The sequence below is a fragment of the Rhinatrema bivittatum genome, chromosome 5 (genome assembly GCF_901001135.1).
Source record: "Rhinatrema bivittatum chromosome 5, aRhiBiv1.1, whole genome shotgun sequence".
Classification (NCBI taxonomy): Eukaryota; Metazoa; Chordata; class Amphibia; order Gymnophiona; family Rhinatrematidae; genus Rhinatrema; species Rhinatrema bivittatum.
In genome coordinates this window covers 346,269,713-346,297,330 of record NC_042619.1, presented here as the reverse complement: position 1 = coordinate 346,297,330, position 27,618 = coordinate 346,269,713, and the positions used below count along the sequence as shown (strand labels likewise).

At 41.2% G+C, this 27,618-nt stretch overlaps 1 protein-coding gene across 1 annotated transcript in view; it reads left to right on the top strand.

Annotated features, from left to right (window-relative positions):
- The window catches only part of NALCN (sodium leak channel, non-selective), a 549,662-nt gene that overhangs the window by 469,266 nt on the left and 52,778 nt on the right, over positions 1-27,618 (top strand). Inside the window, exons 24-30 of the mRNA XM_029603307.1 lie at positions 9,589-9,709; positions 9,799-9,930; positions 17,304-17,471; positions 19,117-19,221; positions 21,997-22,103; positions 23,227-23,347; positions 23,434-23,532. Coding sequence (XP_029459167.1) covers positions 9,589-9,709; positions 9,799-9,930; positions 17,304-17,471; positions 19,117-19,221; positions 21,997-22,103; positions 23,227-23,347; positions 23,434-23,532 — 853 coding nt within the window. The remainder of the gene's footprint in view (positions 1-9,588; positions 9,710-9,798; positions 9,931-17,303; positions 17,472-19,116; positions 19,222-21,996; positions 22,104-23,226; positions 23,348-23,433; positions 23,533-27,618) is intronic.

Sequence of the window (27,618 nt, the reverse complement as noted above, 5' to 3'; positions counted from 1 at the left end):
CAAACCCCCTTCTGTCTCTTCCCCCTTTAGGATTTCATTTTCCCATCTGATCAGCGGCAGGAGGAGGAGAGTGGTGAGGCCATGGCCACATTCTCCTCCTCCTCCTCTGCCACTTGGCTTGACCGCTGCCTTTGAACGCTCACAGCTGTACAGAGTCCCATGCAATTCAAAGCAGCAATTTGGGCCCAGAGCAGCACAGGTGGAGGACGCAACCCAATGCATCACAGCTGTCCTCTTCTTGCAGCTGTCTGCCCAACCCAGGCCCGGATCTCCTGCACTTATTCTGCAGGAAGGGCCAGATTTTGGTGGGGCCAGGGTCCCTGTGGTTCCAGTACCTATGTCCCAGAGACTTTAATAGGTCCTAAAATGAATACAAATGAAAATGTTCATTATTTCCAGAGACCCTATTCATTCATTTCATTTGGAATAAAACAAACCTAAAATTGACTTTATCAGTTTGGATTATGCATTCATTCCACATGATTGCATAATCCAATCAATCCCTTTCAACTTTAGCTATTATGTATTTGAACATCTTTCATAGGTACTCATAATTAAATTACATTTACATAAATTAAATTTACATTTACTCCTCATATTCGGATCAGAAAGGCGTGGACATTCTGGCATGAAACTCTTAAGGAGTTTCCTTTGGAGATTTAAATAACAAAAGGGACAATGTCCGCTATATTTTATTGGTCATCCTATGAAAATAAATGGGCGAGCCCCTGCTGTGTTCCCCAGCAATCTACATGGCATCCCGGGACTCCCAACATCACCATCCGAGCAGGTCTGCAGCACAGAACCCGTCGTCATGACCCTCTCGGAGGCTATCCTCTTCCTTCAAACAGAAACCTTTCAAGAATATTCCTTGATTTTTTTGTTGTCATAGAAACATTACTACTACTACCTGCAACGATATCTTTCCATTATTCTTGCAAATGAACACCAAATATTTACAGTGTCCAAAGAGCAACATCCACTAGCTAACATCGTGCCTGCTGCATTAGTACAACAGCAAATGTATTCTTTGCTTGTTTTTATTTCTCAGGCGTGGATGAGAGGGAACGCCTATTTACAAGAGGAATGGCACTGGCTCTATCTTTTTCTTTTATCCTCCTGTCTGAGTCCCCTTCCAGTTCCAGCACAATGGGTTGGGAGAAGAAACCACATCTAGCGGAATAGGGAGAAAGGGAGAAGAAAACGTAGTGCTGGGAATATGGTACAATGATAGGTGCCACTCCTGTGCACATCAGTCCAGGTCCCTGCTAGTCACTTCATATTGCTATTGCTAAAAAAAACCCCTTTAAATTACACAAATCTCCACAACTACATAATTCAAATTATCATAATGGGGAGAGGACGCCTTGCCATGGCGGATTCCCCAAGGCAGGAAGACCTGCACACCATGCCGACATCATCATCTAAGGACTCCTTCCCCTACAAGAGCCCCTATCCAGTTTCAGCTGTTAGAAGAGGAAGCCCTGCCATTGCGGCTTCCTCCAAGGCAGGATGACCTGCATGCCGAGCTGACTTCATCACCCAGGAGCGCCTTCCCCTTCAAAAGTCTCTGTCTGGTGGCAGCTGTTGGAAGTCCTAACTTCGTGGCTTCCCCCAAGGCAGGATGACCTGCATGCTATGCCAACATCATCATCCGGATTGTCCTTCCCCTACAAGAGCCTAAGTCCAGTGTCATGCCACTGCCAGCATGCCCAAAGGGCATGCCCTTTAGAAAAAAGTCTGATACTTCCAAGTTACCTTACCTCCCTATGTAGAAGAAAATAAGTGGGCACTTCAATGCTCTCCCCTCCAAGCTGGCAGTTACTACTTCCTATTATCAGCCTATCTTTGAGGGGTTTTTTCAGTGACAGCATGTAGTTGTGCCTTGTGAGTTTGGAGATTGTCCATTCCCTCTATGCCTCCAGCGAAATTAAGTCACGAAGGTCCATTTCTGTTACAGCCATCTGACATATCTTCACTTGAGTCTGATACAGCAGCAGGTTTGATGAAAGTCTCTACTTCTGCTTCTCCACAAGTTGGGGACTCCCCAGGGGAAAAAGTATTGTCTGATTTATTTCATCTTTAATTTCTCATATGGACAATGTTTCATTATCTGCTATAACATGATATGTTAAGCAGTTACACATCTTGAGGAAGCATTATCTTCGCGCATTGATGCTGCACTTACAACCCTTAGAAATCTTTTACCCCAAATTGTGGAGCATTCTTTGACTTTAAGAGAACACTGAAAAATTAGTTGATATTTCTGCCAGATGTTCCCCTTTGCATGAGTGTCAAATTTCCTTGATAAACGAAAATAAGATACTTTCACAAAGTATTGCAAGGTTGGGTAATATTTCTAAAACGTTCTTAGATTTCCAAGATGTTCTTTAATTCTACCACTAAAGATGTTACATAAATTTTATTTAGTATTTCTGAATGTCTCCAAAGAACATATGTCTAGTTTTTCTACGATTAAGTATATGCCCACTGTTACTGATAAATCGTCTCCAGAAAATATAGGTAAACTCAATTCTCTGAATAAAAGTTTCAGTATTTCAAAAATTTTGGAACAGTCCCATTATATAATTAATGATAGAGCCACCTTGTTGATGACATTTCATTCTGAAGATGAAAAAAGATTCACAGTGAGACTTTTTTCTTAGACTCAATGAGGTCCATATTTAAAGCCATTTAGACGTAATAAGTTATCCATCTAAATGGCTTACCTGGCTATATTCAGCCTTTATCCATCCAAATTCTAGCTGGCTAATAAGTTAGGGGGCTGCAATTTAGCCAGATGTTAGGGGCAGTTCAGGGGCTTAATTGAGAGTTAGCCACATGACTTAGCCGGCTAAGTCAGGTTGAGTCAATGAATTTTCCTAAAGTTAGCCAGTTATGATTAGCTGGCTAACTAATTAACTAATTAACAGGGTCATTCTTCAGTTTGTGATAGGCTATTATCTCGCGTGTTAAGGTGTTATCTCACACGATAACGCTGTAATGCACGCGATAATCAGCGTATCGCAAATTGCACATTTAAATTTTCTTGTGAAGTGGGAGGAGTTAGGCTGGGGTTAAGGTAAGCTGGGTGTTGGTAGTGCTGCGAGTGATAAAGTATCGCACGTTAGTGCAGGGAATTTCGCTGGAAAGAGCTACACCCTTTTTGAGAGCGCTACAGGGAAAAAATTAGTAGCGTGGCTGATATCGTGGCGGTCGATACCACAATGCTGCGTTCCATATTTTTCAATACGATGTGGCAGGTTGCGAACTTGCCTAGCCACACCCCTTTTTCCAACGTGGATGCTATCTTTGCTATAAATATAACATTTTGAAGAACCTAGGCCTAAGATAGCCAGATATATTCAATAGCGTGACTGTACGGTTGAATAAGTCTCCAAAATGATTCCCAGTTGTAGTGAGGAGACCCAACTAAAGCGTAAAGAGTTTCTTTTGAAAAAGCTGAGAGTCTTTGCCCTTCAGGCAATGTTTCTTTTGAAATATTCCTGCAGATGTTTAATTAAATTCCAAGGGAATAATTATGCGTTTAGTGATCCTGTGCAGTTAGGCTTTCTGCTGAATAAAGAAAAGCAATCTAGTGTGGCTTGAATTGTAATTCCATTGGGACCTGTATTAAGGTAAATGAGTGTCAATTTTCTTTTATTGGTTCTAAAGTATTCTCCCCTGTTGTGGTTTGCAATTATATCTAAGCTTCATGTATTTGAATTCTTGGATTAGATATGTTTCTAAACAAAGATTTCTTTGGTGTACTATGATAAATTCATAACTAAAAAGTTTAATAAAAACATTTAGAAATGTATAATCTTCAAACTTTTCACTAAGTCACAATCATTTTTGTGAAAATTAAGTAGCTAATTATTCCATTCTTAGGGTCCCTTTGTGCTACACATATTCATCCATTAGTACAAAATGGCAAAGAGTCTTAATTCATCAGGTATTTTGTTATATACTAGGGATGTGCAGGGAAAAAATGTTGGGTATTTTTTTTGTTTTATTTTTCCCAAAGAGTATCATTCCATTTAAAGTTTGTCATTACTGTAATTCACAGAAACATAATAAACATTAAAAAAAAACAAAAAACAAAAAAAAATAAATAAAATGGGACCTCCCCTGGACACCTGTGTGCCATTTCTCCAACACCCCCCCCCCCACCCCCCCAAAAAAAATTGCCAGTGCCAGGAACCTCCCTGTGTCCCATTTACCTTGTCAGTACCAATAACGCGGCTAGCCTGAGGACTGTAACTAGGCCCAGGACTGAGCATAGAGAGTGGGTGCCATCGCTGAGGCCAAGGCCTTAACTTAGACCCTTGTCCAGGCCCAGGCCTGATAACGGGGCCCAGCCCAGAGACTGGGTCCCAGTGCTAAAACCTCATCCCAGGTCGAAGCCCGACTCTGAGACCCAGTCCAGAAACTGGGTCCCATCACCGAAGCTGAGACCTCTGCTTAGAACCAGGCCCAGGACTGACAAAAGGGCCCAGCCCAGATACCAGATTCCATTGCTGAGGCCAAGGCCCAGGCCCAGGCTCAAAGTTGAGGCCTTATCTCAGGCCTAGGCCTAATTCCAGAGCTTGGCCTGGATACCAGGTCTTGTTGCCAAGATTTCAGCCCAGGCCCCAGAACCAGACCATACAAAAGAACCCAGCCCAGAGGCCAGGTCCCGTTGCTGAGGCCTCAGCTTAGGCTTAGACCTGGAATCTGGGAACCAGGCCTCCACACATCTTCTTCCATCCAACGTCCTCTTGAGATGACAACTTCCACTTGGAGGGTGCCCTGGACTGAATTTACTCCAATACCTTCCTCCTAAGAAGAGGGTTCCATTTTGATGAACATCAAAATGGCATCCTACACTCTGGAGGAAGACACCAAGTAAAGTCACTCCAGGGCACCCTCCAAGAGCAGAATGTCTTCAAGAGGACATTGGACAGAAGAGGCCTGGTCCCTGGCCTCAGAGCCTGGACCTATGCCTGTGCCTTGATCTAGGCTGAAGCTTTAGCAATGGGACCCATCCTCTGTATTGGGCCCCGGTGTTGGGCTTGGGCCTGGGCCTGGGTCTGGGCCTAAACCAAGGCCATATCAATGGAACCCAGCATCTAGGCTGGACACTAGCATTGGGCCTTGGCCTGAGACTAGGCCAAGGTCTTGCTGACAGGACCCGATCATGATAATGGGACCCTGACCAGGTCTGGGCCATTGCCTTAGCAGTGGGACCCAGCATCTGAACCTGGCCCAAGCCCCAGTGATGGGAGCCAGCCTTGGGCCTGGTTGACATCCCAATGATGGGTCCTGCCATTGTGCCAAAGCTTTAATAATGGGACCCGACCTGTGGGCTTGTTCCCAGTATTGGACTTGGGCCTGGGCCTAGACCAAGGCTAAGGCCTTGGGGATAGGGCCTGGCCTCTGGGCTGGGTTCCTGCATCTTGCCTGGGCCTGGGCCTAGGCCTATGTGATGGGACCAGGTCTCGAGCCAGGCTCAGGAGCCAGGCCTAGGGAACGGGCCAGTTGCATCAATGGGACCTCCCATGGATGGGCTAAATGGGAGCCAGAGAGGTTCCTGGCTCTGACAATTGTTGGGGATGGCCCTCAGGATTTTTCCATTATTTTTTAAGATGAAACAAAAAAATAACAGCAGTGAATTCGATTTTTCTTTTGTTTCCTGTTGAAAAGATTATAAAGCAAAATAAATGTCATTTTATTTCCTATTTTGTTTCAAACAAAGTCACATCCCTATTATATATACTATATAGAAACATATACCAGTGATTTCCAAAATGTTGTCCTCATGAAGCCACTATTAAATGGGGCTTTCACAATATCCACAATGAATATGCAGAATATCTATCTTGGGGAAACCATACGTTCAAATTTATTTCATCCATATTTACAGTGGACGTCCTAAAAACTCTACTGGCTGTGGAGTCATGAAAACAGAGAACATCTTTGCTAAACATTGCCAGTTGCCAGTACCAGTACTAATCAATCATTGCCATTTGCCTGTGCTTGTACCAGTTAAACTAAAGAATGACGCAAATTAAAGAGATTTTGGCAAATGCTTCCTGAAAACAAAGCAAAAAAATAACAGAATCATTTACATTATAAACATGTACAAAGAGGATAACTTTCAAACAACTGTGCATGTCAGCGTATAAGCGCTTATACGGCTACACGTAGATTTATCACAGTATTTTACATAATCCGTGCGAACAAGATACATACTTCTCTTTACCTCGCAACATATGTGCATATGCATGCTTACGTACAAATACATTCCATGCATTCAGCATGCGGACTTTTCCTACCTATTTAAAAAATATAGGCACATGTTTTGTGAATAAAAATAAAGTAGATATTGTGAATTCGGGCCAAGGGGGGGTCACAGACCAGGCCCTCCTACCTTCCGATGCCAGGCCCCGAGTTTGGTCCCTCCTGCTCTCGCGGCGTTCGGCAGCTCCCTGTGCGCCCGTGCCACCGCCGCATGCCCCGGACCCTCCGGCACGGCAGGGGGGGGGGGTTCCCCCTCCATCAGCCCATGCATCTTCCCCTCCGGCAATGCCTGCCACCGCGCATCCCGTGCCACTACCACCGGCATCCTTCTCTAGGCGCACGCACGCGTCGCCCACAGAGACTTAAAGGGGGCCACGGTGGGGGAAAAGTTCCCACGGCCCGCTCTGATGACGTCAGTGGCCCAGAGCATTTAAGACAAGCTCTGCCAGTCAGAGCTTGCCTTGGCCACAGGTCTCCTCGCTTGTCTCAGCGTAGTTCCTGAGTTGCCGTGTTCCTGATCCTGAGTTCCAGCCTTAGTTCCTCTTTGTTCCTGATCCTGAGTTCCTGCCTTCGCTCCCACCTGCTCCTGATCCTGTTCCACCTTTCTTCTCCGGCCCTGCCTTAGTTCTCTGCCTTGCTCCTCCGATGGACTTTGGCCTGACCCTTGGACCGAACCCGACTACGACTTCGCTGCCTGCCTCTGACCCTCGTACTGGACCAGTCTTCTGTTGTCCGCTGTGGCTCTTGGACTGGAGCTCCATCGCTGCTTGTCTCGCTCCTCGCCTGGCCGCTCCCGGGATCATCCGTGCAGAGGCCCCCCTAAGACCAGCCGGCCTCGGCACCCAAGGGCTCAACCAGCGGGGAACGTGGCCTAGTATTCCCGTCCGGCCTCGCCTCCTGACGGTGGTCACCTGACGGTGGTCACCTCCTTTACAGGTAGCGCTAACCCCACTTGCGTAAATTGGTATATTTTAAAGTATGCGTGCACAATTGAAATTACCAGTTCACCAATTCGCCCAGTCCTTCTCCCATCAAGACCCTCCTGTTTCTTCAGCCTGAACTCCTAATAGTTCATCCAGACCCTCCCAGCCTGTAATTGTACACAATAAACATGTTTAATATAACTTTCATAAGATTAATTAGCAGATGTGAAATAATGCAAGTAAGTTGGCAAACCTACCCACATATCTTATAAAATAGCAACTTACAGACATAAATGTTGGTTCCACCTTGGAATGCCCCCAGACCACCCCCTTTTTACGCACATATGTCTGCGCAAAAGCAAAAATATGCATGAATGTCTGATGTTAATTAAATTGCATATGTTTCCAGATGGTACTTATGCATGCAGATGCTAATTTTTACACCCATAAATCTTTGAAATTTCACCCCAAATTATATGTAGTAATGAAGGTCAGAGTATCATGGCGTCTCCGCTTTTACTTCTCTCTCTTTATCTCTTCCTAGTTTTTTGGATGCATCTTCTGTCATGGTCACCTCAAATATCTAATTTGTTACTCTTTCTATTTAACTCAGGAGTGCAGTTACCTTCTTCTCCTTGCATATCCCTGGCCCTCCTCCTCCTCTAATATTTAAATTCCTTCTTCCACCTTCTACTTCCCCTTTTGTCAGTGGACATTGCTCGTGTGTGGCCTATTTGTGGAGCTCAGCCCCTCCCTTTCTGCAAGCTCTGCCCATGGATTTCCTCCTGGTTGTCCCCTATTTATTTCTCTACCAGAACCTAACTTGCTTTTCCTTATTCTTGTCCTCAGCCATATGTCTTTTCCTTTCCTGTTCTTGATTCCTAATTGGGGTAATATCTTCCATCAGAGCCATCACAATAATCCAGAAACAGACATGGAGGTCAATTTTCAAATATATCTTTATATAAGTAAGCAAGACAAGACTTCTCTAGCTAACTTACATGGGATATTCAGCAGCATGAGAAGCACGCAGTCTCTATTTCTGTTTGCCGCGAGCGGGATAGGCCCCGCTTGCGGCACCACGTGGCTGCTCTTCGGCGCACCCTAGGCAACCGCAGAAGTTCGCCTAATGGATGCGCCGGCTCTGGCAATTCCACCCCCTTTATCATTTTGGTTGCCCTTCTCTGTACCTTCTGCAGTGCAATTATATCTTTTTTACGATGCGGCGACCAGAATTGTACACAGTATTCAAGGTGTGGTCTCACCATGGAGCGATACAGAGGCATTATGACATTTTCCATTTTATTCACCATTCTCTACTTTAAAATTCCTAACATTCTGTTTGCTTTTTTGACTGCTGCAGCACACTGAGCCGATGATTTCAATGTGTTATCCACTATGACGCCTAGATCTTTCTTGGGTTGTAGTACCTAATATGGAACCCAACATTGTGTAACTACAGCAAGGGTTATTTTTCCCTATATGCATCACCTTGCACTTGTCCACATTAAATTTCATCTGCTATTTGGATGCCCAATCTTCCAGTCTTGCAAGGTCCTCCTGTAATGTATCACAGTCTGCTTGTGATTTAACTACTCTGAATAATTTTGTATCATCTGCAAATTTGATCACCTCACTAGACATACCCCTTTCCAGATCATTTATATATATATATATTGAAAAGCACTGGTCCAAGTACAGATCCCTGAGGCACTCCACTGTTTACCTTTTTCCACTGAGAAAATTGTCCATTTAATCCTATTCTCTGTTTCCTGTCTTTTAACCGATTTGTAATCCACGAAAGGACATCACCTCCCATCCCATGACTTTTTAGTTTTCTTAGAAGCCTCTCATGAGGGACTTTGTTAAACTGCTTTTGAAAATCCAAATACACTACATCTACTGGTTCACCTTTATCCACATGGATCAACCTGTCCTGAGAATCTGTAGCCAGTTGCCAACCTTACCAAGCAGATAAATTATGGAAACTTTGCAAAGGTTCTTTTTTTACTTATTAGTTGTGTGATTTTTATGTCTATTCAAAATCTCAAAAAAATACTTACACTAAAAATGGCAAAAGAAGATATACAAGAGACTTTGAACTCTTACTGGACTGCTGATTGCACTAATTGAAATTGTTCATAAGTTGCTTAGACTACAAGTTCCCTATATGATGGTTCCTCTTTGTTAAAAAAAAAAAATTAAAAATTAATAATATACGAGTAGGCTGTACTTGTACTGTTTAACCTAAATGAAACACATATCATCAATTTCTTGTATCAAGCCTTATTTATAGAAACAGAATTATAATACGATATTATTTGAATAATAGACCTCTATTGTCATCAACTCTTAACTAATTTCTTTTTGTGTTTCGTGGCAGTGATTTACTGGGCTTGGTTACATACCTTGACTGGGTTATGATCGTTGTTACAATCTGCTCCTGTATTTCTATGATGTTTGAATCACCTTTCAGAAGAGTTATGCATGCTCCTACATTACAGGTATAATTACGCTAGCAAAAGAAGCTTCATTGTATAAGAGAGTACCCATTACATACAATTAATTTATAGGTTTTGACCTTACATTTCAGATTGCTGAATATGTCTTTGTGATATTCATGAGCATTGAGCTTAATCTGAAGATTATGGCAGATGGGTTGTTTTTCACTCCAACAGCAGTCATAAGGGACTTTGGAGGTGTCATGGACATATTTATATATCTTGTAAGTTGTGACATCTTATTAAGTTTTTATTGCATCTTTTATTTTAACATTATCAGTTTAACAGTGTTTCTAATTGTCTTATGCTTATAACACTAGCACACTTCTTATTTTGTGAAATATCATGCATTTTAACTATCTACAGGCATTAAGACAATTATATTAGATTTGTAGTGAAATAAATGACTTGGACAGAAAATTAATCTGATTTGAGTTCTTGAAGTGTAAATGAATTTCACAGTTCTGATTAAAGCATACATGAATATTAGTCCCTTCTCCTAAAAGCTTTATGAATAATTTAACATGAATGCTAGTCTGTTATTTGGGATTGTAAGGGAGATACCAGATGTTCTACCACTGTATGCAAAAAAATATGAATCCGACCTCAGAGGGACGCAGACTTTAAAAGATGGATGCTGACATGTATGTTCCAGCAAAGAAACACTGTCCCAGCAGAGAGAAACACGATAAGAACTTTGACCAGCATAGCATGCTACCCAGCTTATCAGATCAGCTTGTCGACTATAAACTTCTAAATAAAAAAAAAGCAGCCCTAGGAGAGCCAGAGCTGAAAGCTCAGCCTGTCCAAGGGCAGTTATCATTGGACAGGAGCAGTGAAGGCACCCCCGACGGAAGAGAGGGCGAGAATCTGAAAGGAAGAAATGTGCTGACAGGGCAAGACAGCAGGTCAAGTCTTGGTCAGACACAGGAAAAGGGGGGAGGTCAGCATCTGAAATGCAGAGATGACACCATCTGCCTGCTGCATTAGCTATGCATATTTATCAGCTGCCTGTTATAAGAAAGGGCAAACAAGGGAAAAAATGGGTTGACAACACGGAGGCATCAACCTTGCCCCTCTCTGTGTTGAGGAGGTAGAGGGGCCGGGAGTATTCGTTGGAAACTGGAGAGAAGAAATCCCTGCTTGATATCTGGCTGCCTGCCACGAAGCCAGAGACAGCCCCAGAGCTGAGAGCTGCATCATCAGCCCAACCAGTACCAGGACCCAGTGCCCTTCAGATGGTCCCCGAGATCTCCAGCCAGAGATTCCTCTAGAGTTAAACAGAAGGGAATCTCCCAAACCTTACTCTAAGCAGGCTAAGGTTTCTGGCACATTTCAATCCACTAATGATGAGGACCTTTATTTAGTATAAACTGATGCTAAGTAGCAAGGACTTTAGAAACACGTACTGTTTATTTTCTTCTAAATGCCAATCCTGCAAAGTCTGACAAATAAAGGTCTGTGGATAAAACACGTGGTCTTTTCTGATCCTTTCAGATTGTGTAGGTATAGGAAGTAGTAGAGAGGACTCTGTAACACTGCCAGCCCCGATAGGTGTGAAGGAGGGAGAAGTGAGATGCACAGTAGCAGACAGGTTTTCAAACCCCGATTACCACACACAGGATTCTGATTACCAAAACAGTAATAATTAAGGGAGCTTTGTACTGGAGTGGTATAGGCATTTCCTTCATAAAATATATTTATTTGTTACTTTCCTCCTTCTGAAAATGCTATTGTATGAAACTAATAATTTGAAGCCTTGTCAGCAACATCAAATGTGCAAAACGTAGGTGAGTTAGACTGTTTTATCACTGGTTAATGGAAAGACACACCTATGCAGATGGAAAGTAAATTAGCATGCTATTTTATTGCATTGAAATGATACTTTTGGTATTGTACATGAATGACAAAAAGGTTACATTCTACACCATATTATTTGTGATGATTTGGTACAGCAACTCTACCATACTCTCAAATCTCATACCACTTTTACATTGTTTCACAATTTGCACTCATTTTAAGCTTTCACAGCCAACCCGAGGAGGGAATCACAACCATTGCACGACAGCAACACCCACAAGCGAAATTGATGGGGCAAGCTCACTTGATCTGAAAGAAATCTATGCTGTCCCCACCTCCAATGAACTGTTGATGTGATGGCTGGTTGATAGCATGACCATGGTGCCAGAAGAGGTTCCAATTGATATGTTAAGTCAAAAGGAGCTAGAGAAAGTTGCCAGGTCAAAAAAAAGAAAGATTGCTTTTTTGCAGAACATTTTCACACAAGGTTTTCTTTACATTATCTTTTTGGATGGGCAACCAAGAAGGACCGTATGGTCTTTTTCTGCCGTCATGTTTTTATACTTCTATATCGCATTTTTTAAAAATTCAGTTTAATGGTTCACTTTAATGATCTTCAAAATTAAATGAACCCAAAGTCATTGATTATGTCGACTTGAAACATGAAAATGTTTTAGTATTTTTCTAGCTAAAAATATTGAGGTCAGTATTCAGACATAGCCGGAGAAGTGAGTTAGCTGGATACGATTTATACGGCTAACTTAGCCAGGATGTTCAGTGGTGCAGCTGTGCTGCTGAATATATTGTACCTGGATAAGTTGAAAGTTCCCAATCCTCCAATTTAAATTTAACAAACATTTAAGAATACTCTATAAAAACAAATAAAACAGATAAACTTTTTGAACCAAGTGTTGATTAGCTGCCAGGGTATTGGGCCTCACTAACTCAGACATATCCTACTTAAACCCAACTTTCAAGTCCCATTTCTTCATCCCCTCTTTCCCACACCCCCAAAAACCAATACATTCAATATAGATCATCTCATGGTTCAGGGTAGAGCCCCGTATTTAATTTTTTTTTTTAGTGTGATATAATTAAATTTGAGGCACATCTCCAAAGGAACTTTTTTTATATATATATATATAAATGAAGGGCAGCTTTTGAGAAAGCCCTGGACCTTGCTCAGGGCTTTCCTCAGTTTCCATTGTGTCAGAGTCCCTGAAAGGACAGAGCGCATGTCCTAGCGCATACTTACTCTGCTTCCTCAGGAAGTGACTAGAGCCATTTCCACTTAACATTCTGAAAACTAAAGTTAGTCATTTATTAAACTGGACCTGAGCCTTGATGCAAAGCCAATAGAGGATGCATAATAATGACCTAGAACTAACCTATCTTGAATGCTTAGGATTATCCTGGCTGCAGTATTTCGAACTATTTGTTGTCTGTGCAGTAGACCCCTACATGCCGACCATTCTCAAAGTCCAGAGAGGAGGCAAGAATAGCATGCATAACAGCCTTAAAAGATCTCAGATACAGCAGTAGCCAATCTGAATTTAAAGAATGTGTTGCTCTCCCCCATTGACCCATGAGACCCTAAGTTAAAGTTAACATCAAACTTCATGCCCAGGGCTTTAACAATCAATGATTTTAGGATAGTAGTGTCTTCTACCAACACTGGCAAGGATGGAGCAATCTGATCTAACTCACCTATTTTCAATATTTCAGACTTTTTTGACCATTAAACACTCATTTATTTGACATTGATTTTGACCTATTAACGACAGAAGGCCTGGGTATTAGCTTTGAGAATCTCTTTCCTGATGCTCACAAACGTGAGCTAAGACCTCAGCAGGATGTGATATAGAAATTAATAGCTATAGAGTAGACTTGTAGAGGTCCATATTCAAAAGCATTTAGCCGGATAACTCAAAATGCATCCAACTAAATGAAGCTTTGGGTATTTGTCCAGCTGGATTCTAGCCAAGTATATTATTAGCCAACTAGAATTTAGCTGGATAAGTTAGGCTCATTCTGTGGGCATAACTGGGAGGAGATGAGTTAGCCAGCTAATTCCATTATTCAGAGTTAACCAGATACATTAGTTGGCTAAGGGGTAGATTTTTAAAAGGTTACACGCACAGAGCCTATTTTAAAAGGCGCACGCACGTAAATCCGCGGAATGTGTGTATGTCCTGGGGCATGAGGGAGTGGGCGGGCATGGGGCAGGGAGTGGTCGAGGTGGGACTAGAAGCCTTCGGCACAGTGGCCTTTGCCGCTGTGCTGGGGGATCACATGCCAGCAGGGTGTGTGCTACTTGTGCCTGCCTGCAGGCAGGCGCAACAGGTAAAATAAAAATTTGGGGGGGTTAGGTTAGTGTTAGGGGGTGGGAAGGGGTAGGAAGGTTAGGCTATCGGGTAGGGAAGTTCCAATTTTGGAGTGGTCTGGGAGGGAATGGGGGAAGGCCGTGGGCGTCGGTGCGCGCAAGTTACAAAATTGTGTACCTCCTTGAACACGCCGACCCCCGATTTTATAACATGCGCGCACCTATTGAATATACATCCAAAGTTATCCTAAGTTTATCCAACTATCTTTGTGGATCTATATAATACCTGTTCACTAAGGATGATAGCTAACAAATAGGTATTATACAGATCCACATGCCAGGCTAGTACAGAGGGGGCAGCCCATCCATGGACGTCTGCTATTGGGCTGTAGGGATTCTCTAACCTACACAACTCCCTCACTCCTCCTCAGTTGTCACACAGCTGCTGACATGGCATTAGAGAAGCCTGCAAGTAGAAGATATTTTAATGTGAAACTTAAAAAGGGTTTTATTCAGATTGCCTTTTAAGTTGAGCGAGGACCTAAGTAAGGGGCTCAATGTTAAGTCTTGGGGTAATTAGTGATAATTGCCCTTAATACCACACAAGCTTTACAAGTACACTATATACTCTCTTGCTCAGGCACCTACAGCTGCACATTTATGCTCCCTAGAGATAAACCAACCACACCTAGGGCTTTATGTACTTTTCAAGTAGCACTCTCACTAAAGACTTGTGTCAGAAGAACATAAGAACATGCCATACTGGGTCAGACAAAGGGTCCATCAAGCCCAGCATCCTGTTTCCAACAATGGCCAATCCAGGCTACAAGTACCTGGCAATTACCCAAACACTAAGTAGATCCCAAGCTACTGATGCCAGTAATAGCAGTGGCGATTAATAACAGTTAATGGACTTCTCCAAGAACTTATCCAAACATTTTTTAAACACAGCTACATTAACTGCACCAACCGCATTCTCTGCAACAAATTCCAGAGCTTAATTGAACATTGTCATGAAAGCATTCTGTGCCAGAGCCAGAGAGAAGGCCCATTGTTTGATTAGAGGTGATATATCTTCACCATGGAAGAGGCCAATGGTTTGTAGTAGCTGCACTATGACCTTTGCATCGCTAGACAACCTATTGGTCCCCAACAGAGTAAAGGCATAGCTATTGCACCTCTAGCCAAGCATTTCTATATCTATTCCACCAGAATTTGTATGTAGGTGAACACTACCTAGTTAGTGCCCATCTCACATACATGCCCATTTACTCAAGAGTTAGCTAAGAATATATTCTCTGGAGAGGGCAACAGGAGCCAATAGTGAAGCTCCACAGTAAGGAGCTTCTTGTTTAGTTCTTGCTGTCTTCCTTGGGAGTATTCAATTGGCCTTTAGTTGTATACCCTAGGCCATATGGTCTTGCCTGCCAGAAAATTGCCTACATGGCATGGCCACTGACACTCTAGCATGCAAGGTCATGTGGATCCCAAACATTTGACTTAGTGAACCCTTAAGAGATAAAGCACACAATGAAAACAGACAAGCAGAAAGTGTGCTTTCAAACCTGTGACCACCTTATTACACAACAAATGTCATCAACAGATTGAAAGCAAGTCAACATCTTTGGTAATCACATTCTATAAGGACAAGATATCTAATTGCACATGATATTGTAACTCAAATGATTTTAGACCTGTACATATATTGTTCCAAATGGCAACATTAGATAACAGGTTTTTAAAAAAACCTACCCTTGACCCCGCCGATCTGGCCAACTTTCGCCCCATTTCCAACCTTCCCTTCATCGCAAAAATCTTAGAAAAAACAGTCAACCGTTAACTAACGGACTATCTGGACGAACACAATATTCTCTTACCCTCTCAATACGGTTTTCGCAAACACCACAGAACAGAAACCTTAATCATTTCACTCTCCGACCACATCCTAAAAAGCCTAGACAAAGGCCTTTCACACATTTTGATACTTCTTGACATTTCTTCCGCGTTTGATACAGTCAACCACAATATATTAATAGAACGCCTGATTGACATTGGCATTTCCGGTTCTGCACTCCATTGGTTTCAATCTTACCTGTGTGATAGACAATATAGTGTTCAGATTGGAAACTGCATATCTAAACCAATCAACCTTACACAAGGTGTACCACAAGGCTCCTCCCTTTCCTCTACACTTTTCAATATATACCTCCTCCCCCTCTGCAATCTCCTTTCAAAGCTAGGCCTTCCGCATTTTATATATGCGGATGATGTTCAGATCCTGATACCTGTAACCAACACATTACACAAAGCTATCTAGACCTGGAAATCCGCCCTCGCTGTCATCAGCACCCTGCTATCAAACAACTTCCTCGCACTCAACACGACTAAAACAGAGCTTCTCCTTATCTCACCTCACAACATTAACCCACCTCCACTGCTGGTCAACATTCCCCCCTCTAACATCACATTTCCTCAACACGTACGTAGCCTCGGCATCACACTTGATAATCATTTTAACCTCAAAAAATTCATCAGTGCCACACTAAAAGATTGTTTCCTCAAATTGCACACCTTAAAAATACTTAAACCCCTATTACACCTTAATGACTTTCGCACAATACTCCAAGCCATCATCCTATCGAAAGCCGGATATTCTGCTATATTTATAGCATTTTGATGACTCTAGGCCTTAGTCGGATAGATTTCTGCTATATTTATAGCATTTTGATGACTCTAGGCCTTAGCCGGATAAATTTCTGCTATATTTATAGCATGTTGATGACTCTAGGCCTTAGCCGGATAAATTTCTGCTATATTTATAGCATTTTGATGAATCTAGGCCTTAGCCAGATAAATCCCCATTTATCCAGATAAGTGGTGCTGAATATCAACCTTTCTGTTTTCCATGGTTAGCACAAGGTATTCACATCAGTATTCATAGTGATACTGTATTATAATGAATACTGATGACTATAATATCTTATTTTCATAGAGAAACAAAATAGATATGTTGATCTTCAAAAACTTCATATTTGCCTTGAATATTGTTGTTGATGCCTTTGTGAAACGTTAAGTACCATCAGTTGTTTTGTTTCTTAGCAAGGGCTTGCATTACCAGTAACATGTCTTATCATTGTTTTAAAATGAATTAGACACTAATGCAAGCGCTTAATATGTGTACAAATGTTAATGCATATTGGTAAATAGATCCTTATATATCTCATAAAGCTTACAAATTCTACCACTGTTTTGGTTACTATAAGCTGTGCTTGTTGACTAAACCAGTCATCTTCTAGTTTCTTAGTAAAGAAGTATTTTTACCTTCTTCCTCCAAATCCTCCTCATTTTAGCTTCATGTCATAATCATATAATCATGTTTGACATTTTCACTGTCTCAGAAATCACTTATCATATTTCTCGGGCCTATGAACATAAATACATAGTCAATTTATTTTTTTTTTTGTTTTTATCAAGGTGAGTTTGATCTTCCTCTGTTGGATGCCCCAGAACGTCCCTGCTAAATCTGGAGCTCAGCTTTTGATGGTTCTCAGGTGCCTCAGACCCCTTCGGATTTTCAAACTCGTGCCTCAGATGAGGAAAGTTGTACGAGAATTGTTTAGTGGTTTCAAGGAAATATTTTTGGTATGTAGAATACTTTATGTTTTAATTGTTTCCAGTTTTCATAGATGCTTGAAGAAGACCAAAGAAACACAAAAATAAGCAACTTATGATGAATGACAAGTTTGAACATTCTAGCAGTAAAAATAAAATGTGAGAGAAGAACAGGTAAAGAAGGGGAATATGCACTCAAAAATATGCATACAAAAAATGTACGTTGCCCTGAGTCCAGAACTTTGAGCATCTTATTGCACTGGGCTCTAGAGAAAATATTAGAGCTCAAAGAATAGCAGGATATGATCTAGATTAAAGAAAAAATGTCCCTTGTGTCGCCAGTATTCTTCTTTAAGGAAGGACTGAGTATAAAATAAGACAGCAACTAGTAAAATAGAAGTGAATGGAGAATGAGAGTGTGTAGGCAAGCTCAGGAGCATTTCAATGTTCTATTTAAGGAAGAGAGAGGAAATCTAGAGAAACTGAGGATAGAGAGTCAGTAACTAAATCCATCACTGACTAACAAAGGAAAACGGGCCGATACAGTAAAGTGCGCTCCAGTGGAGAGCACTGTTAGCCCGCATTTGGCCGCACGTTTTCGACTCGCTATTTTTACCCCTTATACAGTACCGGGTAATAGCGTGTTGAAAACGCAGGAGCACTGGATGGCCCGCGCCATTTTTAAAGATGGCGCCAGCCATCCAGTGCTCCCTCCATGTGACAGGGGCGGCCAATGGCACGGATACCCTGTCACATGGTAAGGGCAAAGGGCCATCGGCGCCATTTTGATTAGTGGCAGCCGACGGCCTGAGAGCGGGAGATCGCTCCCAGGACCCCCACTGGACCACCAGGTACCTGTGAAAAGTTTTTTGGGGGGTCGGGAGGGTGGGGGAAGCTAAGGGATTAGTTTTAAAGGGTCGGGGTGGGTTTAGGGATTATTTTTGTGTGCCGTTTTCCCCGCCCTCCCCCAAAACGATAAGAGAACCCCACAAACAATATCGTGGGGTTTTCCTATCGGTTTTGGGGAGCCCCCGATTTCTGATGATTTTGAAAATATCGGACGATATTTTCAATCGTCCGAAATACGATTCACATCCCTATTAAATTTATGTGCATCCTGCATTGGCCTACGATGAGATCTTGATTGGCCGCAATTGGAGAGGAAAAGTAGGACTCCAAGGTGTTTTCCTTGGGTGGTGACATCCGGTACAGAAACCCAACATCATGTAGCTGTAATTGGGATTATTTTTCCTATAACAAAGAAGGGTTCACCTTTACTATCAACGCCACAGCACCTACATCTTTAATTGTTCAGCTTCTGTTCACTTTTACTATCAACTGCCATCATCTCAGTTTTTGTTTCAGCTTTGTCTGATGCTGTCAAGCTGCCGTTAATGAAGGATACTTTACTACTTTGGCTTGATCTCAGATTACAGCTGGATTGAAAAGCAATAAAAATGCTTTATCATAGATATTCTACATTTTAAACTGATGTTCAGATTGTAGATATTTTCTCTTTAACCTGAAGACAGCACACAAATAATATATAGCAGCTAAGTACAGTTAATTTATTACCCATTAGAGAAATGTTCTTTTTCAATTTGCATTTCATTTTTACTTTATTTAGATGTATTGTCTCTACATTTTACTCACTAAAATAATGTTACTCCTACAGGTCTCTATCCTTTTACTGACACTAATGCTTGTTTTTGCAAGCTTTGGAGTTCAGCTTTTTGCTGGAAAACTAGCTAAATGCAATGATCCTCACATTTTAAAAAGGGTAAGTATGTATTTTCTGTCAAAATTCTTTTCAATAAAGATATTTTATGTTCGCATGAGACGGATTCCTAGATGCCTAAGTTTCAGATTCTGAAAGCTATGAAACTTAAGTACCGACTAAGCTTGTGAGAGTTTAGCCCACTGAATTATAAGGTTTTTGCTTCCTATAACTGAGGCTAGAACAATGTCCAATCACCTTTAAGAAGAGACTTAAGACTCTGTTGTTCGAACAAGCCTTTCCATAGCTACTCACCTCAGCCATGACTCTTATCCGTATCATGAGTAAGCTATACAACTTTAAGCCTTCATAGTCCGCCCCTATTCAATTTCCCTGTTTTCACCCAAGTTTTACAGACCCAATTTTCTATACTTGCTTCACCCAGTTTATGATTTTCCAGAATATCTTTTTTCCAGATTATATCTACCCTGTTCATTGTTTATCCAGGTTATTTCTACCCTGTTCATTGTAAAACAAGACTTTGTCTCGGTTATATTTTTGCTGGTTGTAATGTAAACCGAAGTGATAATTAATCCTGTTAATTGAACCTCGGTATATAAAAGTTATAAATAAATAAATAAATAGTTTATGCAAAGGTCTCTATGAATATTAATTCAGGTGGGTTTGTTCAACCGAGGAAGACAAAACAACAACATAACCCTAGCTTTGTCTGAGCTCTAATTATACATACCTCACTACACAGGGCTAAGCTAGCATGTTAGGCCCTCAGAACTACAGTGCAATAAATCCTCCTGAGCCTTCACCTTTTAACCTGTCCTCTGATCTGGTTCAGGTTATAGCACTGTTTAAGTTTTTTAATTTGTTCACTCTATGGTAACAATACTTTACCGGCCTTTCTTCTTTCCAGCTTGTTGTAAGCTTCCAAGTTCTCTCCCCCTGTTGATTGTAACTTTGACTTATTCCTACCTATTGTTATCTTTCGTTTACTTGAATTATTACTCTAGTTTTCCCTTTGTTAAACTGTAAACCGATCCGATATGGTTATTTACTATGAAGGTCGGTATAAAAAACTGTTAAATAAATAAATAAATAAATCTGCTTTCACTAGCCTCACCTAACTTCCTCTTCCTGGTCCGGCCCTTATAATGAGTCCCACTAGGTGGAGAGGCTGGTTTATCATGTCTACTGAATTACCAGAGAGGCCCCCCAGGGACCAGATCTTCCATTTGGAAGCCCGGCATTACTGCAGAAGAATTCTTGGAGACATCGCGTCCTGTTGTAAAGAGAGTTTAACTTTGCAATATCTGACTCCTGAAGAAGCAGCCCAACGGCTGCGAAACACGGCCGCTGTCGGGTCATTTTTTCACCATTGAAGTTGGGCTACATATACCTGTACCGGCAATAAAAAGATGCCGATGCTGTGAACTGCTAGTGAAAAGTAATTTAAGAAGACTACAATGATTAAATCAGACTTTAATTGAAAAACATTGAAAAACAATAAAAAAGAACAAATTTAAACAAACAAAAAATAGGAGGTGCACACGTTATTCAGTACCAGATGGTATATGTCTCAAATACAGGCTGCAGATGATGGAAAAGACCAGACGGCTCAGTGAGGTTCTCCTGAGCACGTTGAATACATTATGAATTGTTTACATGCAGTTATGACAACAGGAGATTGAACACAATAGGATTGATTGGCAAATGGTAATACTTAAGATAGGTGGCGATACCTTTTGTACAGATATTGTTTTCAGGATATCCACAATGAATATGCATGTGGTATATTTGGTGTATAACATCCATTGATTACAAATATATCTCATTCATATTCATTGTGAATGTCCTGAAAATCAGACCTGTTTGAGGCACTCCAAGTCAGGAGTTACCTATTCCCTGATATAGAGAGAAATTTTATTGGCCTTCTAAAGAGTGAACTATACTATTTTGTCCATTATTGTCTGAAAATGATTGGCACCTATGGGCTCAATTGTCAAACAATGTAGTTTTTTAACTTCAAGAGTTAGGTGATGGAATTAGGTTTTACTAGGCAGCTAGACACACAAAATGTAGGTTGTCCCATAGTTGTGGTTAGACAAATGTTAAGGGCCTAAAACTGATTTTCAGTTGTAGGCACCAAACTTATAAACCCAAAACTAGATGCTGCCAGAGTAGGCCTAAATGAAGGTGCTCTAACTGGCTAAGTCAGGTGTGGCCATCTCCGGTACTCAAGAGTCACAAACAGGGCACAGGTGACTGTGCGCATGTACGGGTGGCGCATGCAGGTGAGCCGAATTTCATAAGAGTACACGTGGCGATGCAGTCGGGCCTCCCCGAGCTCCAGTCCGCTCCACTTAAGGAGAGGACTGGGAGGGAACTTCCCTACCCCCCCTACCTAACCTTCCTTCCCTTTCCCCTCTCCACCCTGAACCCTGACCCCTAACCCCTACCTAGCTGACCCTAATTTTTGTATTTATTTACTTACTGCTACTTGGGAGCAGAATCAATTTACACGTACCGGCAGGCTGCCGGCGCGCCCTTCCCCAGGACAACCGCTCAATCCTTCCTGCCTCCTCGGCCCGCCTCTTTGAAGAGGCCCAGCACTTGTGCGCGTGCCGGGCTTCACGCACGTGGCTGGGCCTCTTTGAAAATTCGCGTGGCGCGCGATCAAGACACAGCCGTGCCCGTCAAGCCCGGGATGTACGCGCGCAGGACTTTGAAAACCCGGCCGTTAGTGCGCACTCCACCCTTCTTTTGAAATGGATGCTGAAGAATTTCCGTGTTGAGATTATGCTCTGTGTTTTACTGTTGCCTTAGGAGGAATGTCATGGCATATTCAGAATTAACCTCAGTGTTTCAAAAAATCTAAACTTGAAGCTAAAGCCTGGGGAGAAAAAGCCAGGATTTTGGGTGCCTCGAGTCTGGTAAGTATTAGAAACAAAACGTCGTGCTTTAGGGATGTTCTCAAACCTTCTAGGGAGTTTGACTATAGAGAGGTCAACATCTGGGTGTGGTGGCGAGAATGTCGAAAGCTATCCAGGCATTTTAAACCTTACTAGGTATATCCCGCAGGACTTGTTTCCCATCTGAAGATCTCATCTCAAGTTACCATGGGCAAGTTTATCCTGGGTACTTGCCATTCGCCACCCCACTCAATATGAACCTCAAATTTTTAATTACAAAAATTCAAAGATTAAGAAATTGAAACAGGAACGATTCGGCTGCAAACAAAAGCAGTAATAGGTCTAAGCATTCTAAACATTCCAGTTACCTTGCAGTCACATCGGCATCCAACAGTGTGAGGACGTTTCATGAAGCATTGTTTCCTTCTTTGGCGCAGAAATTTGCCTTTGGTTAGGATTACTGAACAGTGGCAAGGTGGTTTTAAAAATCCTCAGTGACAGCAATTTACTCTGCCTGCCCTGGCTTTTCAACTCCTCTTTTTCTTTAGACAAGTTGAGGTAGATATTGAGCCACTGCGTGACCCGGCTGGTTAGCCAGATAAAGTTATGTGGCTAACTCGGCTCATGTATTCAACGGTTGCACCAATCCAATGCAGAATGGTCAGAGTCATCTGAGGCTTTAACAGTGCTCATTGGCCTTTATTGTGCCTGTGAAGTAAACCAACCATAATGTAAAATCCTGCTGGGACATTTATTTATTTGTTTGTTTGGGTGTTTTATAAAACCGTCATAAGATCACAACGGTGTACAAAATCATCATTCGGTTTCTGGGTCAACATTCCCATTTTAGGTCAGCATTCATATTCCGGGTTAATACAAACAGCTAATACATAGTCAAGGTCATGTTCATGCATTATCTAGTTTTGTGCATTATCTAGTTTCCTACTATTATAAACAATTATAAATAAAATAAAAATAAACAGTGGTTTAACTCTTTATATTTTGACAAATATGACTCCCAAAAAAAGAAAATAAGTGGTAGATGTGATTTTGCAACCAAGCATTTCACAGCCAGTTCACCTACCCAGACTGTATCCATTCCTTAAATGCTGAAACTCCCTCTGTGGTTTTTACTTTGCTATAGGGCAAATCCTCGGAATTTTAACTTTGACAACGTGGGAAATGCCATGTTGGCACTCTTTGAAGTCCTTTCCCTAAAAGGCTGGGTAGAAGTCAGAGATGTGATTATTCATCGTGTGGGGCCGGTAAGCATGCATATTTAACTCATTGTTCACTTAATGAAATGTCTTCTTTTGATTTGATTAACAACCCATATTATCTGTTTCTGTAGATCCATGGAGTCTATATCCATGTGTTTGTCTTTCTTGGATGCATGATTGGATTGACCCTGTTTGTTGGTGTTGTCATAGCTAATTTCAATGAAAACAAGGTAAGGATTACAGTTTTGTATCTAGTACTTCTGTACATGAAAATGCATCTATTCCATTTTGTTATAATTAGACATTGTATTGGATTAAGCAATATTATGATATTAATACCATATGCTTAATTAGAACTATAACAAATGTATGTTTAGATTTAAAGACAAACGTTTCTACGATGCGCATTTCCCACTCATGGTCCTAGATGCCCTTTATACCATCAAATATATCATCATATTTTATTTTGTTTCGACCAATGCTTCATCAGGAAACCTGTGAAGGACTGACAAACATTAACGGTCAAATTTTAAATCCCCCGCGTGCGCGCAAACAACGGGAGTTACGCACGTGGCTGGGCCTTGCGCGCACCGTGCGCATCTTCAAAGGGGCCTGGCGCGCCGAAGTGCCGGGCCCAGTTAAAGGGGCGGGAAGGGGGGCAATGAAGGGCAGGGCTGGAGGCGGCCGGTACAGCGGCCATTTTCCAGAAAGCGTGCGTGCACATACTAAAATCTACCCCTAAGTGTACTGGCTTCTTTTTTTTTAAAAAAAGGAGAGAACTTCTTATCACACAAAAGAAAAAACTCTCGACCCATTTACATCTTATTGTGATTTACATTGGCTGATACTGTACATCACACCACTCAATCCACTCTTCAATCAAACCCAAGGAATTAAACCATTAAGTATTATAACTTAAGAGGTTCCTCTTCATATTACATCCTTCTATTTGCCATCACAAAATACTAAATTAGCATACTCTCCAATCAATCAATCTCAGTGTTCAACTTGTAAGAACATAAGAAGTTACCATACTGGGTCAGTCCAAGGGTCCATCAAGCCCAACATCCTGTTTCCAACAGTGGCCAATCCAGGCCATAAGAACCTGGCAAGTACCCAAAAACTAAGCAGACATCATGCTGCTGATCCCAGTAATAGCAGTGGCTAACCTCTAAGTCATCTCCAGGAACTTATCCAAACCTTTTTTAAACCCAGTTACACTAGCTGCACTAACCATATTCTCCTGCAATGAATTCCAGAGCTTAATTGTGCATTGAGTGAAAAATATTTTTTTCAGATTTGTTTTAAATGTCCTTATGTTTTCTGAAAGAGTAAATAACTGATTCACATTTAACCATTCTGGCCCTCTCATGATTTTATAGACATATATCATAACCCCCCTCAGCCATCTTTTCTCCAAGCTGAACAGTCCTAACCTCTTTAGCCTTTCCTCATAGGTAAGTAATTCCATCCCCTTTATCATTTTGGATACCCTTCTCTGTACTTTCTTCAGTGCAACTATGTCTTTTTTGAGATGTGGTGACCGGAATTGCACACAGAGGCATTATGACATCTACCGTTTTAATCATCATTCCCTTCCTAATAATTCATAGCATTCTGTTTGGCTTTTTGACCACCACAACATACTGAGCCAATGGTTTCAGTGTATTATCCACTATGATGCCTAGATCTTTTTTCTGGGTGGTAGCTCCTAATATGGACCCTAATATTGTGTAACTACAGCAAGGGTCATTTTTCCCTATGTGCAACACCTTGCACTTGTCCACATTAAATTTCATCTGCCATTTGAATGCCCAATCTTCCAGTCTCACAATGTGTTGTAGTCTGAGGCTTGAAAATCCACCACTGTCTAGCCTCAGGAGTTTCCCATCAATATCCCCACCATGGATCGATGGTTTGATTCAGTTAATGGCACTCCATTGCATAGCTTCAGTGGTAAGTTACATGGTGATATGATTAACAATGGGTACCTTATTCTTCATTGTGTCTACACAGCTACGTTGTTCTTATTGAAAATGCTCTTCTGGTTTTACCTATGTATCAAAGATCACATGGACACACTGCCATGTAAATCACTTGGAAAAGGTTTCAGCCTTAACATGTTTGAGCTCATGATCTCTAAATTGCAAAATCAGACCTACTAGAGCTTGTGGGCAAACTATGCACTGAGCTCACAACTTAAAACCTTTATCCATCTGCACCTGATTTTCCAAAATAATATCTGGAGGAAGAAAAGACTGTACCAGTATATCGCTTAAATTTGGACCTTGACTAAAGGCAAAACATAGTATTTCCCAGAAGACTGGATGCATCTGCAGTATGGGCCAGCATTGTTTCTCTATTCAGCAGATTAACTTTGCCTGAGCAGAAAATGGTAAAACACATATATAATTTGGTCTTTTTTAAACATGCTGCCTTCCGTTAAAAGTATCTTTTACACATAAAGGGGTACCCATGCTAAAAATAAATAACTAAATAAATAACCCACAAATTCATAGTTTCTGCTTGTTTGTGAAATTCGTCATCTGTAGAGTAGAGTATAAATGTCTGAGATAAAAAAATGTAATTTCAGATGTCGGGAGTGGCTTCTGGAGAAATGCAACAATGTGTTGTGATCTGTGTTTTTTAAAAAATTGAAAATTCAAAATGATCCCCACATTTGTAGTTCATAATATCAAGGAAAGCCAATGATCCATAACTTCAAGAAAAAGTAAATTGAAGATTAGAGTTACACTGGTTTAACCGTTCACAAAAGCAATGCAGAGTCTTGCTCTCCTGTCCACAAGAGCAGGTCATGGTCAGTGTACCCTCTCCATAACAGAATGTACTGATCAAATAGGCAATGATCCAAAAACCTGTGCAATGATGAAAACTAGAAGTGTATTGTGAAGATTTTTTGGATTTCCCTCTAATTGCGCCACATCTGGTGAACTTTTTCAGTATGCTGAAAAGCCAGACATAATTAAACATAAGAAATATTCTTGAAACAAAGGAGTGATTTGTGGTCTGACTAAAAAATGTAGCAAGTCATTTAAGTGGGTAGCAACCTGACTGAAACAAACAGGTCATTTCCTAAATAAATATAACAGTATCCGCACTTGTCAAAAAGACTACACTAACAGCACTGTGACCACTCATCTACTGGGTATATAGGGAACATTAATGTAACCTAAATAATTATACAGCGCTAATCAATACCATCACAATCAAAACACTGTAAACACTCATCTAATGAGTTTGGAAAGAGCAATGTTTTTATAGTGCTGAAAATCGGCTAACTATAAAATTCCTATTAATAGCGTTTATAAAATTTTAGTTTAAAAGATTATTAAATTTTTATTTTAGTTAAAGAGAGGTGCTGCACTATGCATCATACAGTAACTACTGACAGTGCATATCAGCAAAAATGTAAACAAACTAAATTTTAAGAAAACTAATTTTTTTAAAAAACAGACCTTTGAAATATGTAAAGAATTATTGAATGCTCACCGCCACAACTGTGTATACGCTTAACATCGGCTGATAGCTCAGTCGAGCGAAGGTCGATCAAGAGCCACCGCACCGAACATAACACCAACTTACAGTCGGTCAGCATTTCACCGGAAAAAAAAAATTGTACCTATTCATTCTATTGCTGATAATTTGTCTCCATACATCTGGTGAACTTTTTAACTAAAATTTTATAAACGCTATTAATAGGAATTTTATAGTTAGCCAGTTTTCAGCACTATAAAAACATTGCTCTTCCCATACTCATTAGATGAGTGTTTACAGTGTTTTGATTGTGATGGTATTGATCAGCGCTGTATAATTATTTAGGTTACATTAATGTTCCCTTCATACCCAGTAGATGAGTGGTCACAGTGCTGTTAGTGTAGTCTTTTTGACCAGTGCTGATGCTGTTATATTTATTTAGGAAATGACCTGTTTGTTTCAGTCAGGTTGCTACCCACTTAAATGACTTGCTACATTTTTTAGTCAGACCACAAATCGCTACTTTGTTTCAAGAATGTTTCTTATGTTTAATTATGTCTGGCTTTTCTGCTACATGTATACCAACCTACAAGGAATCTAAGATCTCAGGCAAGAGGATGTCTAGAGGTACCTTATGTTAAATCTGCATGATTGTCAGTGACGAGAGATTGTGCATTCTCAGTGGTTGCACCTGTCACCTGGAATTGTTTGCCAGCAACATTAATATTAATGGAGTGTACAAAGTCATTTAAGCCAGCTTTAAAGCAGTTTTTGATGGGACTCAACTTTGGCTAAAACATTCAGAGAACTTTGCTAAAGAC